The 17455-nt window shown below is 47.3% G+C and overlaps 1 protein-coding gene across 6 annotated transcripts in view; it reads right to left on the bottom strand.

The window, feature by feature from the left end:
* Positions 1-1459: 1459 nt before the first annotated feature.
* LOC144479907 (uncharacterized) overlaps positions 1460-17455 on the bottom strand; it is a 29172-nt gene continuing 13176 nt past the window's right edge. For 3 of the 6 annotated variants that reach the window (XM_078198948.1, XM_078198947.1, XM_078198949.1), the window contains exons 2-4: positions 10102-10163; positions 6158-6248; positions 1460-2635 (exon numbers count right to left, since the gene is read on the bottom strand). In XM_078198948.1, the coding sequence (XP_078055074.1) occupies positions 2155-2635; positions 6158-6248; positions 10102-10144 (615 nt within the window). In that variant the 5' untranslated portion in view covers positions 10145-10163 and the 3' untranslated portion in view covers positions 1460-2154. The remainder of the gene's footprint in view (positions 2636-6157; positions 6249-10101; positions 10164-17455) is intronic. The other 3 variants (XM_078198952.1, XM_078198950.1, XM_078198951.1) reach the window with 1 other exon arrangement.

Raw genomic sequence — 17455 nt, 5'->3', positions numbered from 1 at the left:
AATGGTCAGGGTGGGAGTGAGGCAATGCCTCCCTTAATCAGTGGTCGGGGGAGAAATGGAGGCAATGCCAGCAAAGATTGGGTGGGGGGGGAGGGAAGGAGGCGGTGATTGTGGGATGGGGGGTTAGATGACAGAGGCGATGCCAGCGATGATCCGGGATGTGGCTGGGGTGGAAGAGGATGGGGGGTGCCGGGGATGATCAGATGTAGGAAGGGATGGCTGGGGAAGACCACAGTTACCTACGTGGTGGAGTGGGTAGGAGATTAAAAATGGCGGTCTGATCTCAATGGAGCCGGTTCCTGAAGAGTCCCTCACAAACCACGCCACTCTTTTTTTGGCAGATAACGTGACAAGATCTTTGGCCCGTATCCCTCTACACCCATCTTACTTATGACAGTTATATGGGTAAGATGGGTATAGAGGGATATGGGCCAAATGCGGGCAATTGGGACTAGCTTAGCAGTAAAGAAAAAGGCGGCATCGATAAGTTGGGCCAAAGGTTCTATTTCCATGCTGTAAACCTCTATGACTGTATGACAGGGTGGGACTTTGAGCCCACGCTCGATGGTGAGCCCATTGGGAGAAGGAGCTCAAGATCCAGCGAAACCCGAGAATCGCGAGGGCTGGAGATCTGGTGAGAAAACCGGCCGGGGAGCTGGAGAGTTCCACGCCAGTTTTCTCATTAGAACTGATGCTCTGCTAAATTCTCATATGAGTCCGCCTTTAATGTTCAACCAGACAAACCTCCCAGCCTCTTCGTGAGGCACAAACCTACCCTTACAACACCCACCATCGTCCCATTCCTCAGATAGGAGACCGTGCAAACCAATACTCCAAATACACGGTGGCACAGTGGTTAGCACCGCTGCTTCACAGCACCAGGGACCCAGGTTCGATTCCAGCCTTGGGGGACTGTCTGTGCGGAGTCTGTGCATTCTCCCCGCGTCCGCATGGGTTTCCTCCGGGTGCTCCGGTTTCCTCCCATAGCCAACGAAGGAATTTTCGCAGTAACTTCATTGCAGTGTTAGTGTGAACCTACTTGTGTCACTAAATAATGCCTCACAGTTCCAGGGACCTGGGTTCGATTCCCAGCTTGGGTCACCGTCTGTGTGGAGTTTGCACATTCTCCCCATGTCTGCGTGGGTTTCCTCCGGGTGTTCCGGTTTCCTCCCACAGTCCAAAGATGGGCAGGCTAGGTGGATTGGCCATGGTAAATTGCCCCTTAGTGACAGGGGGACAATCTAGGGTAAATACGTGGGATTACATGGATAGGGCCTGGGTGGGATTGTGGTCGGTGCAGACTCAATGGGCTGAATGTCCTCCTTCTGCACTGTAAGATTCTATGATTGTCTACGATTGAAATAAACTTTACCTCCAGTGATCCAACCGAGCACATCGATGAGACTGAGTTCAACAACGGTTAACAGCCCAGAAAGAAAGAAATAATTTGCACCTTGACTTCTGTTATTAATACAATTTTTATTGTCATCATGCTTCATTGGTGCTAGATTCCCAGATTATGTGAAATAATTTGATTGACCAAGTGGTCCACCAACATAAACATTCAGAGGCCATCAGAATGTGTTGGTAGAGCACATGTTGGTAAACTAAGCTGTCAAATCGTCGCCTATTATTAGCGCAACCACTAACTCGATTTCTTTCCTGGATATTGTTTGATGGGATTAGATTAAGATGGGAGAAGGCTCTAACTGGACACAAACACTTGCAGGGAGCTGTCGAGACAAATGGCCAGTACACGTGCAATAAGTGTACACGGGGAGGGGTACCAGGTAAAACTCGGTGAATACCAATACAGAACAAGGAATGGAAATGGAAACTGCCGGAAGCAGATCCGGCGACATTTGTGGCGGGGAAAAAATTTCAGGTCACGATCTTTCATCGGAACATTCCAGTTTAAATCTGGTTCTCTCAGTCGCTGCCTGCCCTGCCGTGAACTTCAGGCTTTTTCTGTATTTGTTTCAGATTTCCAGCATCTGCAGTATTTTCCTTTGGCATATAGAATGGGGGTGGGGGTGGGGGTGGGGGGGGAAGGGTGTTAGTCCTTCACATTTAGATTGGTTCCAATTTAACTTGCATTCCCTATCTCTAATCATCCTGATTGGCGACAGAATCCACCAAACAACTTGAAGGCAATTACGGTGCTTCCAGAGTAGTGTCCTTGGATTCTGACAGAGCGACAAGTCTCCTGATTTCGTGAACTCCAGGTCCCACGGATTTCTTCAGGTTTTCGACTCCCTCAGTTACTGTTCCGTGGAAAAACTGAAGTAAAGGACTAAAAATCTGTTGGAGTTGCTCCATGCCCTCTGAGAGTTCCTGCCGCATCCTCTCACCTGAAGTCTGATTGAGTTGAATAGGTCCAATGTTCATCTGCAACTGGCTAATGTTCCTCCTCAGCATCTCCAGTTGTTGGGTAATGGAAGGCATGGTCAATTTGGAAATGTCCACATCTGGTCTTTGCATCTCTTGGAGCAGGCTGGATAGAGGTTCCTTGATTTTTTCAGCCTGATTGCTAAGACTTGTCTGAAGAGTTTGCATTCGCTCTTGGAGTTTCCTTGTCAACGAGGTTATGTTCTCCGCTACATGTTTGAAAATGCCACTCAGGTTTTGCATATTGCTGCAGAGAAGGAAAAAAATCATACATAAATCTATGTTTGCAGATCTCCGCGACCGAAATCATTATAGGGGCGGCACGACGGCACAGTGGTTAGCACTGCTGCCTCACATCGCCAGGGACACAGGTTCAATTCCGACCTCGGGTCACTGTCCGTGTGGAGTTTGCATTTTCTCCCCCGTATCTGCATGGGTTTCCTACGGTTTCCTCCCACTGTCCAAAGATGTGCGGGTTAGGTTGATTAGCCATGCTAAATTAACCCTAATGTCAGGGGGATTAGCAGAGAAAATGTGTGGGCTTACAGGAATAAGGCCTGGGTGGGATTGTGATCAGTGCAGACTCAATGGGCCAAATGGCCTCCTTCCCTACTGTAGGGATTCTATGATTTTATGAAATCCAAGCAATCTCATGCAAATAGGCCTTTTTTAAATTATTTATTTGTGGGACATGGGCGTTGATGGCTTGCCAGCATTTATTGCCCATCCCTAGTTGCCCGAGGGCAGTTGAGAGTCAACCACTTTGCTGTGGATCTGGAATCACATGTAGGCCAGGCCAGGTAAGGACGGCAGATTTCCTTCCCTAAAGGACATTAATGAACCAGATGGGTTTTTCTGACAATCGACAATGGTTTCATGGTCATCAGTAGATTCTTAATTGCAAATACCTTTTCTGCCATCTGCCGGGGTGGGATCTGGTTTGCACTGTTGGAAAGAGGCTGGGACGATTGCAAACTGTCTGGCACCTGGTGTGAAACTGATTTTTAGGCCCACACGCTATTCTCCCAGATCAGTGCGATCTGCGCCAGGCACAGCGAGGTTGGGGAATCGTCCCCCCCCCCCACTGCCCCCGATAGGTGTATAAGGGACTCACTGAAAAAACAATAGGCCAAAAAAATTCCGTGGCCTACGTTTTACAACCTGCAGCAAAGGGATGGTATTCTCAAAAATGCTGCCAACAAACACTCACTGAGGAAGGAGCAGCGCTCCGAAAGCTCTCAATTCCAAATAAACCTGTTGGACTTTAACCTGGTGTTGTGAGACTTCTTACTGCGCCCACCCCAGTCCAGTTCCAGCATCTTCACATCACAAACATTTAAGCAGATTCAATGTCCTCTATTCCAATGTAACTTTGAATCTGGAGCCTTATATAGTGCATCTGAGATGACCAGCAACAGTGAATCCTTTAAGTAGGCTGATCAACCAATCAGATTAATGAAATCTCACAGACAGCAATTCAGGAAGTAAAAAGCATAGAATATGATTCTTTTCTTTTTAATTTTGCAGAAAGCAAATTAAAGTCGGGGAGACACAAACATGGAATGAAAGTAAAAGCTGAAATGAATTTGAAAAATATGTATTTTTTAATTTTGAAAAACAGAAGAAGCGATCTTACCGGCTCATCACACTGGTTGGTCAGCATGGCGAGCCGGGGTGGGGATTGGCCAGGAGGGGGTGCATCAGGGCCAGCAGTGGGGGGGGGGGAGGGGAGAGGTGTGATCAGGGAGGAGTGGTCTGATGTACGCAGTGCACTGGGAGGTCAGGGTGCATGCGCATGAGTGGACCTACTGCTGAGGAGCCGGCTTCCTGGTGTGAATAGGCTCTGCCCACTTCCCCTACTGGCGAGAATCACATTTGGGATATTTTTTCCTAAGTGCCATACAACTGCGTCTGGGAGCTTGCCCATGAAAATGGGTGTAATTCTCTCTGTTTTTTTACATTCATTCAGCACTTAGAACTTTTTTGTTAAGATCACCCCCATAGAATTTTTTTAATGTTACTCCGAGGGCATGGCACTCCATACTTGTAAAACTGACTTTTCAGTGTCAAAGTGGTTGGTCAATACTAATTATGACTCAATATGACATGAAAACCTCGATTATATCTCATTTTACACGGGCTTACAATTTCCATTGCTTTCTTACAGTTAGAACATGCATAAAATACTGATCACTGATTCTGTGTTGATCACAGTGGCAAATGCACAACGAGAGAAACTTCCAAATTTCTCATTTAGCTATCAATGTGTTGAAACTAGAAGTTTCTGTCAGTTTTATACAGTTGTGATTGTAACCGTTGACAGGTTTTAATCGTTACAAGAGCAAATTCAAGCCAAGTTTAAGTTTTAAGTTTTTAAGTTTATTTTTTAATGTCACATGTAGGCTTACATTAACACTGCAATGAAGTTACTGTGAAAATCCCCTAGTCGCCACACTCCGGTGCCTGTTCGGGTACACTGAGGGAGAATTTAGCATGGCCAATGCACCTAACTAGCACGTCTTTCGGATTGTGGGAGGAAACCGGAGCACCCGGAGGAAACCCACGCAGACACAGGGGAGAATGTGCAAACTCCACACAGATAGTGACCCAAGGCCGGAATTGAACCCGGGTCCCTGGTGCTGTGAGGCAGCAGTGCTAATTACTGTGCAACGTTCGCTCTGGAACCATAACCACAGTTTTTCCGCAGTGATACGGCCTCCCTTGCCAACACAGGCCTCCCACATCAGTTAAGGATGCCAGAAGGTGGAAATCTCACCCCGGAGCTGCCAGCCTATCAGGGACCCACAGCACTCCATTGCAAGCAACCCGGCCAGTGAATGCAGCTACTGTGGGTAAAACACTAAGGCCCCAGCCCCAGGATAGAGATAGGATCCCAGGACTCAGTTAAGTGAGGGTGGGATGCAGGTCAAGGGGAAAAGGTCACCAGTGAAGATTGGAGAGAAAGATTTGTATTTACACAGTGGCCTTCATTAACATAGTAAGCCCCTGAATGCTTCCCAATAAATGAAGTACTTTTGAAGTACTTCAAAGGGTGGTCACTGGATGGTATGGTGGCACAGTGGTTACCACTGCTGCCTCACAGTGCCAGGGACCCGGGTTCAGTTCCCGGTCACTGTCTGTGCGGAGTTTACACGTTCTCCCTGGGTCTGTGTGAGTTTCCTCCGGGTGCTCCGGTTTCCTCCCACAGTCCAAAGATGTGCAGATTAGGTTGATTGGCCATGCTAAATTGACCCTTCGTGCCAGGGAGATAGTAGGGTAAATACACGGGGTTACAGGGATAGGGCCTGGATGGGATTGCTGTCAGTGTAGGCTGGATGGGCCGAATGGCCTCTTTCTACACTGCAGGAACTCTGGGCTCAATGAATTTAGGAAACATGGCAGCCAATTTACACATAGCAAGATCCCACATACAGAAATGTGGCAATAAGATCATCTATTTTTTGTGATGATTGAGGGATAAATATTGGCCAGGACTTTGGGGTTCCCTCCACTGGTCCTCTTCAATTGGCCAACGGGGAACCTCCCAATGAGGCCTCAGGTAAATCTGACAGTGTCGGCAGAGCAACCTCAGGGAGATATGGGAAAGCCATGGGAGTCCTGAAGAATTCCTGAGCCACGATTAAATGCTGGTGGGCTCAGAGTCATTGAGACTAATTGTATTCCTACCGCCCATGAGCACAGACCTCTGGGGCCTTAACCACCCCCAGCTTAATTGAGGGCAAAAGACAAGAGATGATTAGACCCTTACATTGGTCCATGGGGTGCAACAAAAATTGAAGTGCTTTCATGACGCGTTGGTGTATCTTCTGATACATCTGGAAGAACACGAGCCTCAGCTTCTGGTCATGAAAACGGAAAAAGAAATAGATACGTTTATGTACATTTATCTTTGAGATCAGATGAAGTAACAAGTGTTTAGATGAATGAGGGATGTTCTTAGAAATCATAGAAATCATAGAATCATACAGAAAGTGGCCATTCAGCCCATCGAGTTTGCCCCAACCACAAGTCCACCCAGTCGCTATCCCCATAACCCCATGCACTTACCTTAGCTAGTTCCCCTATCACTAAGGATCAATTTAGCATGGCCAATCCACCTAACCCTTTGAAGTGTAGGGGGAAACCGGAGCACCGGGAAGAAACCCACGCAGACACGGGGAGAACGTGCAAACTCCGCACAGACAGTGACCCAAGCCGGGAATTGAACCCTGGCGCTATGAGGCAGCAGTGCTAACCACTGTGCCACCATGCTGCCCCATGATTCTTATTGAACCATTTAAGATCCACTTGACAGGGTGGAGGCTCAGAGAATGCTTCCTCTTCTGGGAGAGTCTAGAAGCTGGAAGTCTACCATTTAAGGTTGAGGTAAGGAGAATGTGTTTTCTCTCAGAGGGTTGGTGGTGTGTGAAATTTCCTTTCCCAGAGAAGAGTGGAGGTTGGACCATTGGCCATGCTCAAACTGAGTTATATAGGTTGTTGACTGACATGGGAGAAGGAGGAGGCTATTCTGCCTTTTGAGCCCGCTCGGCCATTCATTATGATCACAGCTGATATGCCCATCGGAAGTGACGGTCCACGCTTTTGCAGATCTGTTGTAAATGGCGCCAGCGTGATGCCACACTGTGGACACAGTGGCACAGTGGTTAGCAGTGCTGCCTCACAGCGCCAGGGACCCGGGTTCAATTCCCGGCTTGGGTCACTGTCTGTGCGGAGTCTGCACGTTCTCCCCGTGTCTGCGTGGGTTTCCTCCTGGCGCTCCGGTTTCCTCCCACAGTCCGAAAGACGTGCTGGTTAGGTTAATTGGCCATGCTAAATTCTCCCTCAGTGTACCCGAACAGGCGCCGGAGTGTGGCGACTAGAGAATTTTCACAGTAAGTTCATTGCAGTGTTAATGTCAGCCTACTTGTGACTAATAAATAAATAAAAAAGTTTAACTTTTGCTGAATATTCGGTGCGGTCTCAATATCTGGAGTGAGTGCTCGATAATGAGATGCAAATGTATTAAAATGAGCTTCTCGATGTTCGATGATGTGTTCCGCACCATTTCGCCTGCGGGCCTGGTCTGAATTTGAAAAGCATCATCCCGCCGGCAGGAATCACGGTTTTCAAAACTCTCTGAATTTTGAGCACCCCACCATTCCCGCGTACGGAGAATCTGGGCTCCAAGTTACCCCCGACATATTGTTCCCCCATCTAAACCATTAATATTGTGAATCATAGGTTCGAGGGAAAGTCAAGGACACAATCAGATTGGTCACGATCTTATTGCATGGCGGGGCAGGCTCGAGGGGCCTACTCCTGTTCCTAATTCTTGTGGACCGCGCCCTTCCTCATTAACTATTTATTTTCTGGCAATGATCTGCTCTGGACATGATGAGGCCTGGGTTCAGTTGGTGCCAACGGTCCACAGGATCTCAGCCAACTCTTTGTGTGTGAGACTGGGCAATGTCACTGCCCGTCGGCAATATCGTAACCCAGCCTTGCCCTCCCTCAAAGTGCCTGCGTGCATGCTATCCAGCACAGGTCACTGCAACAACAACACACATTGATATAGCGTCTTTAACATTGTAAAACGTCTCAAGCCACTTCACCACAGGAACTGACGCCAGGGGCAAAGAAGGGGAAATTACATCAGGTGACTAAAAAACTTAAAAGATTTAGGATTTAAGCCAACATCTTAAAAGGGAGAGGAGGGCAGGGGAATGGAGCGATGGAGGATCAGGGAGGGAATTCCAGAAGTGAGGGTCCAGATAGCCCACAAATCTCAATGCGGGCGGAAAAGGAATTAGGGGATATGCAATAGGCCAGAGTTAGAAAAACACGGAGATCCAAGAGGGTTGTAGAGCGGGAGAAGGTTACAAAGCTCAAGGGGGTGCCCGGTGAATGGGTGGGGGCGGTGTGAGGGCTGGGACATTAAAAGATTGTAAAATTGAGGCACTGGTGAACCGAAAGCCAATAGAGGTCAGGTGTACAAGGGGATGGGCCAACGGGACTTGGTGCGAGTTAGGATATTGGATGCGGTTTATTTTTAATTTTATTCTTTCATGGGATGTGGGCGTCGCCGGCAAGATTGGCATTTATTGCCCACCCTAATTTCCTGTGGAAGGATGTGAGGGGGATGCAGAGGAGATTCACCAGGATGCTGCCTGGGATGGAACATTTAAGTTATGAAGAGAGGTTGGATAGGCTTGGGTTGTTTTCGTTGGAGCAGAGAAGACTGAGGGGGTGACCTGATGGAAGTGTTCAAGATTATGAGGGACATGGACAGATTGGATAAGGAGAAGCTGTTCCCCTTCGTTGAAGGGTCAATCATGAGGGAACATAGGCTCAAAGTGAGGGGTGAGAGGTTTAGGGGGATGTGAGGAAACACTTTTTTTACCCCGAGGGTGGTGGCGGTCTGGAATGCGCTGCCTGGGAGGGCGGTGGAGGCGAGTTACTCACATCCTTTAAAAAGTATCTGGATGAGCACTCGGCACGTCACAACATTCAGGGCTATGGGCCAAGTGCTGGTAGATGGCATTAGGTGGGCATTCAGCTGTGAATAATGTGTTAGTGTGGACTCGATGGGCCGAAAGGCCTCTTCTGCACTGTTTAATCTATGATTCTATGAACTAAGTGGTTTACTAAGCTATTTAAGGTGAGCAGTTAAGAGTGAACTACATTGTTTTGTGTCTGACCAGGTGAGGATGGCAGATTTCCTTCCCCAAAGGACATTAGTGAAACAGATTACATTGATTAATAATAATCTCATGGTTACCATCACTGAGACTAACTATTCCAGCTTTCATTAATTGAATCTAAATTTCACCAGCTGTCACTGCGGGATTTGAACACATTTCCTCGGAGGATGAGCCTGTGCCCCTAGATGTCCAGAGGGGCAATTTTTTCACACAGAGGGTGGTGAGTGTCTGGAACAAGCTGCCAGAGGTAGTAGTAGAGGCGGGTACAATTTTGTCTTTTAAAAAGCATTTAGATAGTTACATGGGTACGATGGGTATAGAGGGATATGAGCCAAATGCGGGCAATTGGGATTAGCTTAGGGGTTTTTAAAAAAAGGGCGGCATGGACAAGTTGGGCCGAAGGGCCTGTTTCCATGCTGTAAACATCTATGACTCTATTACCATTAACACTATGCCTGTATCACACCTTGGATGTTTATGAAGAGAGGAGGATGAGAGACCAGTCTGGAGAGCGTGAGGGTTGTTTAGAAGCAACAAAGACACTTGTGAGAGTTTGAACAGCAGATGTGTTGAGGCAAGACTCAATTATAATGCTGATTTTTATGATCAGTCGTAAGACTCTTGATTAGTTATCCCATTGCCTTATTTAGACTTGTCGAGAATTGTCCCATTTATATTAATGCGATGGAATTTACAAGCTGGAAGTCTGCCAGATTAATATATTCCAACAGCTTTTAATTATAGCGGTTTATTATTTTCTGTTTTTACTTGTTCTACTTGTGTGTGCATATTGGGAGCCATTCTGGGTCACCTTGCTCTGACTTCCATAGACCCACGGAATTCCCATATTACAGCTTTCCGTTGTCTCTCCCATGTCCGTCTCCACTGCTCAATCTTAACGATTATTGGAAAACAACTCCAGCCCCTGAAATGGGGCTTAACCCCATAATCTTCTGAAACCGATGTCAGCACGAAAACAAAAGTTGGCATCTAAAGAGTTTTGGTGACCTACCTTTCAATACGAACAGCATCAAAGCTATCACAAATATCTTCATGATGATTGTCTCTCAATCTCTGAAAAGATAATGTCAGCTTTGAGATCTTAAAAACTCAGTGTCTTAAACATCATATGAATGGCAACTTTTAAAGTCATAAAGTTCTACTGTACAGAAGAAGCAAGAAGTCTCACAGCACCAGGTTAAAGTCCAACAGGTTTATTTGGTATCACGAGCTTTCGGTGCACTGCTCCTTCCTCAGTCACTCACCTGGTGAAGGAGCAGCGCTCCGAAAGCTCGTGATTCCAAATAAACCTGTTGGACTTTAACCTGGTGCTGTGAGACTTCTTACTGGGCCCACCCCAGTCCAACGCCGGCATCTCCACATCATGTACATAAAAAGCCCATCATGTTTGCACCGGCCATCAAACACCAATCTATCCTAACTTTTCAGGGGCGTCTGGACAAATACATGAATAGGATGGGATATGGTTCCCGAAAGGGTAGGAGGTTTTAGTTCAGTCGGGCAGCATGGTCGGTGCAAGTTTGGAGGGCTGAAGGGCCTGTTCCTATGCTGTAATTTTCTTTGTTCTAATCCCATTTTTCTAGCACTTGGTCCGTAGCCTTGAGTGCTATGGCGTTTCAAGTGTTCATCTAAATGTTTCTTAAATATTGTGAGGATTCCCGTCTCTATCTCTGTCGACTCAAGAACAGTTTCTTCCCTGCTGCCATCAGACGTATGAATGGTCCTCCCACACTGATCTTTCTCTTTACCCTTTCTGTGACTGTAACACTACATTCTACACCCTATCCTTTCCTTCTCCCCTACGAACGGTATGCTTTGCCTGTAGAGCGCGCAAGAAAGGATACTTTTCACTGTATACCAATACATGTGACAATAATAAATTCAATCAAATCAACTCAACCACCCTTCCAGGCAGTGAGTTCCAGATTCCCACCAAATGGGTGTTTCTATGAATGGATTATTTCTCCCTGCGTTGGCAGGACTGTGAATCTATGTAAAGACACTTAGGCTGGAATTCTACCAGCCCGCGCACCCGCCACAGGAATCCGAGTGGGTGAGGGGCGGACAATGGAAAGGTCCATTGACCGTGGATGGGATTTTACGTTTTCGGGACGAGCGGAGACCATAAAATCCTGCCCTTCTGTCTGCCATAAGCCAAGGTAAACACACAGCAGAAACTGCTGGGTGACAGAGGGTTAATTTGTTAATAGCAGAAGACTATTAAAAAAAAAACCCTGCACACACTGGAGAGCAGACTGCGTTTGCGAGCAGCTCACATCACATGGTCCTCTCTTCCGCCTGAGATGTGAAGCGTGAATGGATTCACAGATATAAATTCTAGTTGGACACAAGATCCATTAAACCGAAGGTCGGCATTTTCCGGCCATTCCGCCGCGAGCGAGGACGTAGAATTTGGTGCTCAGCCAAATCTCCGTTCACTGCAGCGGGACAGGCGAATCCTGCTGGCATGAACGGCCGGAAAATTCGGTCCAAAGTGTCTCATCCAGGGCTTTCCAAACTGTGGGTGAGGACCTCTAGTGGAGCCACGGGGTTGACACTTTGGGGTCACGACCTCCAAGACAGCAATGGCTGCCGTGGGGCTTGGACTAAGTGCTAACGACTGAAGCCCCCTTTACGTCCTTGTGTTTCTTTCTGTTGGTAAGCATGGCCAAATGGGCAGATCTTTAGGTCGGATTGTTGCTGCAAATAAAAACCTGCGAAAAGGTAACTGCGGTTTAAACAATTCCCACCACACTGAACCTTTTGTCCTTCTCCCCCTCCTCCACCAAACACAGGAACTTAAATATGTCCCTTCCCCCACCTGCTCAAAGGTTAGAACACCCTGTGCCCCATGGGTCAGAGACATTAAAATGGGGTCAAATGGGGTAAATGGAGGTAATGTCACTGAGCTAGTAATCGCTCTGGGGACATGGGTTCAAATCTCTCCACAGCAGTTGGTGGAATTTAAATTCAATTAATAAACCTAAAATATAAATCTTGTCTCAGTAATGGTGACCATGACAACTATCACTAATTCTTGTAAAGACAATGCCCTGCAGGGAAGGAAATCTGCTGTCCTTACCCGGTCTGATCTACATAAATAAAAGCAAATTACTGCGGATGCTGGAATCTGAAACCAAAAGAGAAAATGCTGGAAAATCTCAGAAGGTCTGGCAGCATCTGTAAGGAGAGAAAAGAGCTGACGTTTCGAGTCCAATTGACCCTTTGTCAAAGGGTTATCTGGACTCGAAACATCAGCTTGTCAAAACTTTGACAAAGGGTCATCTGGACTCGAAATGTCAGTTCTTTTCTCTCCTTACAGATGCTGCCAGACCTGCTGAGATTTTCCAGCATTTTCTCTTTTAGTCTGGTCTACAGGTGACACAGTAAGAAGTCTCACAGCACCAGGTTAAAGTCCAACAGGTTTATTTGGTAGCAAAAGCCACTCGCTTTTGGAGCGCTGCTCCTTCATCAGGTAAGTGGGAGTTCTGTTCACAAACAGGGCATATAAAGACACAAACTCAATTTACAAAATAATGGTTGGAATGCGAGTCTTTACAGGTAATCAAGTCTTGATTTTTTTTAAAACTTGATTACCTGTAAAGACTCGCATTCCAACCATTATTTTGTAAATTGAGTTTCTGTCTTTATACGCCCTGTTTGTGAACTGAAATCCCACTCACCTGACGAAGGAGCAGCGCTCCGAAAGCTATTGGCTCTTGCTACCAAATAAACCTGTTGGACTTTAACCTGGTGCTGTGAGACTTCTTACTGTGTTTACCCCAGTCCAACACCGGCATCTCCACATCATGGCTACAGGTGACGCCTGACCCACAGCAATGTGGTTGACTCTTAATTGCCCCCTGAAAGGTTCAGTTCAAGGGGCAATTAGGGATGGGCAACAAATACTGGCTTTGTGAGGAATGCCCAGATCCCATGACAGAATAAACACAAGGCATAAGTTTGAGAAGCCATCCCAACTGTTACTGAAGCTCTATGCTGGGAAACCTGGAGAAGCATCACCAGCCTCTTCCATAAGCAATGCTAGGTCAACAAGGAAGACCCAGATGTGGCAGTGATCGAAGACCCTATTTTAATTGTCTAATCCTGCCCCCACCTATCTTCCCCGTAACTTCTCAGTGAGCCAGTGGCAAAAATTAAGAGCAGAGTTCAACAACTACATCTATTCGGTGTTTATTGATTTAAAAGACAATCTAACTCAGAGAGGTCGATGTAAAATTGATATTTTGGAGTCGTGCTGAAGGGGATCCACTTTGCAGTTTTAATGAAGTTTAGCTTTGCAGTTTGTTGAGCGAGAGAAACCTGGAATGTTTTCTAATCCGAATACAGGCTGATAAAATCGTGGAGACAAGAAGACAACAAGCCACAATATAAAGGGCAATTCTGGCCTTGGATGTCTGTGTGGAGTTTGCATGTTCTCCCCGTGTCTGCGTGGGTTTCCTCCGGATGCTCCGGTTTTCTCCCACACTCCAAAGATGTGCGGATTAGGTTGATTGGCCATGCTAAATTGACCCTAATGTCAGGGGGCTTAGCAGGGTAAATGAGGGTTACGGGAATAGAGCCTGGGTGGGATTGTGGTCAGTACAGACTCAATGGGCCAAATGGCCTCCTGCTGTACTGTAGGGATTCTATGTCTATGCACCTTAAGGGCAATGAAGGGTTGGACGTGAGCCGAAAGAAATGTGGCAGAGCAAGTGGAAACAGAAACACGTCCCCTCTCTGTCCGTCCCCAAATACCTAACACAGGGTGACAAAATCGTGGGTCGGGGCCCGGGGGAAGTGCTTCACTCCTTAAAACACTTGTATTTTTGCAAAGTTCTGGTGATAGCAGGGTTACATAAAACCAAGTTTCTAACTCACATCCTTCCCCAGGATTACAAGATAAAATTTTAATTTGCTGGATAATGATTGACTGAATAGCTCAGCCTCAAAGCTGGGAATTCAACAGTGTAAATATATAACATTTCCCAATGTAATACTATTGACAGCCTTGAAAATTGCCCCAGAGTGAGAGGTGGGGGTGGAGGGGGAATGGGATGTCTGGGGGGCAGTAAGAGCTGGAGGGGCCAGGGGTGGGGGCATTGAGGAGTGGAGGGAGAGGCAGGGAGAACAAGGGTTGTTGGTGTTATGAGGGCAAAGGGGAGGGAGAATTGTGTGAGAGTAAAATGTTTAATTTGCAGAGTTTCTCCCCAAATAACCACCTATCTTTTTACCGGCTTTTTTGGAGAAGAAACCAGGCCTCAAATATCAAAGGTCAGTTAAGCCACCATGAAAAAAAACAAAAGGATTTAAAAGGGGTTTGCAGTTGTTGGCATTCAGTCCAAGTTCCATGGCAGCCATTGCTGCCTCAGACCCCAAAGTGGGGTCCCGCGACTCACAGTTTGGAAAGCCCCGAGACACATACCTTTCCTGACCTCAGAATATCTCACAGCTTGTTACAGCCACTGAAGAATGGCTCGATGGCATAGTGGTTAGCACTGCTGCCTCACAGCGCCAGGGACCCGGGTTCAATTCTAACCTTGGGTGACTGTTTGTGTGGAGCTTGCACACTCTGTATCTGCGTGGGTTTCCTCCGGGTGCTCTGGTTTCCCCCCACACTCCAAAGATGTGCGGGTTAGGTGGATTGGCCCTGCTAAAATTGCCCCTTAGTGTCAGGGGGATTAGCAGGGTAAATAAGTGGGGTTATGGGGATAGGATCTGGGTGGGATTGTTGTCAGTACAGGCTCGATGGGCCGAATGTACTGCAGGGATTCTATTCTAAATGCTGTTTGAAATGTAATCACTGCTGTAGGAAATATACATCAGCTAATTTAAACACAGCAAGCTCCCACAAACCGCAAGGCAATAATGACCAGATAATCTGTTTCTGTGATGTCGATGTGGGGTAAATATTAGCCAGAACAACGGGGAACAAATCCACCCCTCCCCCTTTCTAAATAACAATCTTTTCCATTCACCCAGCAGCGAGTTCCAGGCACCCACCACCCTCTGTGTAAAAAATCTGCCTCGTACATCTCCTTTAAACCTTGCCCCTCGCATCTTAAATTTATACCCCGTAATAATTGACTCTTCCGCCCCAGGAAAAAGCTTCTGACTATCCAGATTCAGATCACGGCTGCGAGGTAGAGTTAGATAGTATTTAGAACACATTTCATCTAACTATGCTATCTGCTATTTCATCTAACTGGTCGTGGTCAATCCTTATGCTATATGCAATAAAACTTGGTGGGACTTGATGTCAAAAATACATACCAGCAAGGATTTAAGGATTCCCTTATTCGATTCAAAGAACAAAGAACAAAGAAAATTACAGCACAGGAACAGGCCCTTCGGCCCTCCAAGCCTGCACCGACCATGCTGCCCGACTGAACTAAAACCCCCTACCCTTCCTGGGATCATATCTCTCCATTCCCATCCTATTCATGCATTTGTCAAGACGCCCCTTAAACGTCACTACCGTATCATTGCTGCCCTTGGATTTACCCAGTTTCAGTGGGCAGATTGATGAGTGTTGCTGTCAGAATGTGTTAGGGTTTATATTGCTAATCAGATTTGTTTGAGCAGTAAGTAACCAGGTCGATAAAAAGGATTAAATACCAACTGTAGATTTACAGTAGTTAATAATATTACTTTTCATCAAAATATCACAAGTAAAAATGCATTTCTCTTGTGTTATCCTTTGGAGCTGGAGCAGACGTGATGGGCCAAATGGCCTCCTTCTGCACCGTAACAATTCTGTGATCAATCGGAACCTTGAAACTCATTATCAAAGCAAACAGTACTGGAAATGTTCAGCAGATCAGGCAGTATCTGTAGGGAGAGAGACAGAGGGCGAAATCTTGAACCCGTGTTCGCCATTGTGTGAATGCAGACAGGGCTCCAGATCCACAAGTCGCAGTTCTCGCTGGCGAGATCACGATCTGGGATCCTCCACGCCCCTCATCATCAGGTTCATGCCCGTAGTGGGTGGGAGCCAGCTTTGCATGCATTAGCACGTATTTCAGTGCTATTAACCCACCCCTCCTCATGTATCTAGAATGCCCGCCAGATATTGACACCACCATAGCGTGACGTCACATTGGCACAGTTCACAACAGGTTTACACTGACGTGAACCTGTCATGGGGGTCTACCCAGGGGCGAGGGACATGGCCAGGCAGTGCCCTGGCAATGCCCCTTGGCACAGTATCTTGCCACAGATTGGCACTGTCCGGTGGGCACCATACCATCTTGGCAGTGCCAACCTGTGCCAAAGGGCGGTGCCCAGTGGGAGCCTGGTGAGTTTGTGGGCCGGGAGCTGTCCGACAAGAAATGGGTGCCAGGTGCCGTTGATGGCCGTTTCAGGGGGGAGGGGGGTGTGGGAGTGCAGGTGTCACCTTTGACTGTGGGGACAAAGGAGCCAATGATCATGAGGGGGGGTGTGGGAGAGAAGGGGCCAATGATTGCAAGAGGAGGGGGGAATGAGAGAAGGGACCAATGATCGTGAGGGGGGGGTGTGGGAGAGAAGGGGCCAATGATTGACGGGGGGGGAGAGAGATGGGTCCGATGATTGTGGTGGGGCAGGGTCTTGGGGGGTGTTGGGGAGAGTGAAGGGGCTGATGATCGCGGGAGGGGGGGGGCAGAGAGAGTGGGTGCCAAAGGTCGTTGGGAGGGAGAGTGAAGGGGCTGATGATCACAGTTGGGGGAGGCAGTGGTCACAGTGAATGCTGGCTCCAATCGGGGGTGTGGTGAGGAGCCCCTGAGGCCTCAGTGGTGGGGTGGAGGGAGGTTTATTGGAGTTTTGATCGGGGCGTCCTTTAAAGATGGCGTCCCGAGCTTTGAGCAGCCGGGTTTTGCTGACATGTTTAAGCCACACCCACCTCTATGATGCCGTGAATCACGCCCCCTTAATATTGTTTGTCAAAGTGTGGCCGAATCTGGAGAGAAACATGTCGGTTTTCTCACCGGAAATAACACTCTGCCAAATTTTGGTGAGGTTTTGTCCACAATTTCCGTTTCTGGTCACTATGACCTTAGATCAGAACCCTGTTCCATTCTACTGTCGAAATACATTCCCTGAATAGAATTCCATGGTGACCCAGTGTTGGAAATCTAATAACATTGCAAGGTTGTATAGTGTAATGGGTTAGCTCCTTGCCCTTTGAACTCTGGAACTTGAGTTTCAATTTGACCAGAATTATAGACAGTGACTGTTGAAACACTGCTACGCCGCCTGATGCAAATCCAACTTGGTTCCTAATGGATGATAAATCCCTGTAACGGAAAATTAGCACCAGTTTACTGATGGAAGGTAGGATCATCTTGAGTTGGATATAAACACACTCG

Source organism: Mustelus asterias, chromosome 27 (genome assembly GCF_964213995.1).
Source record: "Mustelus asterias chromosome 27, sMusAst1.hap1.1, whole genome shotgun sequence".
Lineage (NCBI taxonomy): Eukaryota > Metazoa > Chordata > Chondrichthyes > Carcharhiniformes > Triakidae > Mustelus > Mustelus asterias.
Note: the sequence above shows the minus strand (reverse complement) of the source record. Positions and strands in the feature narration are given on the sequence as shown.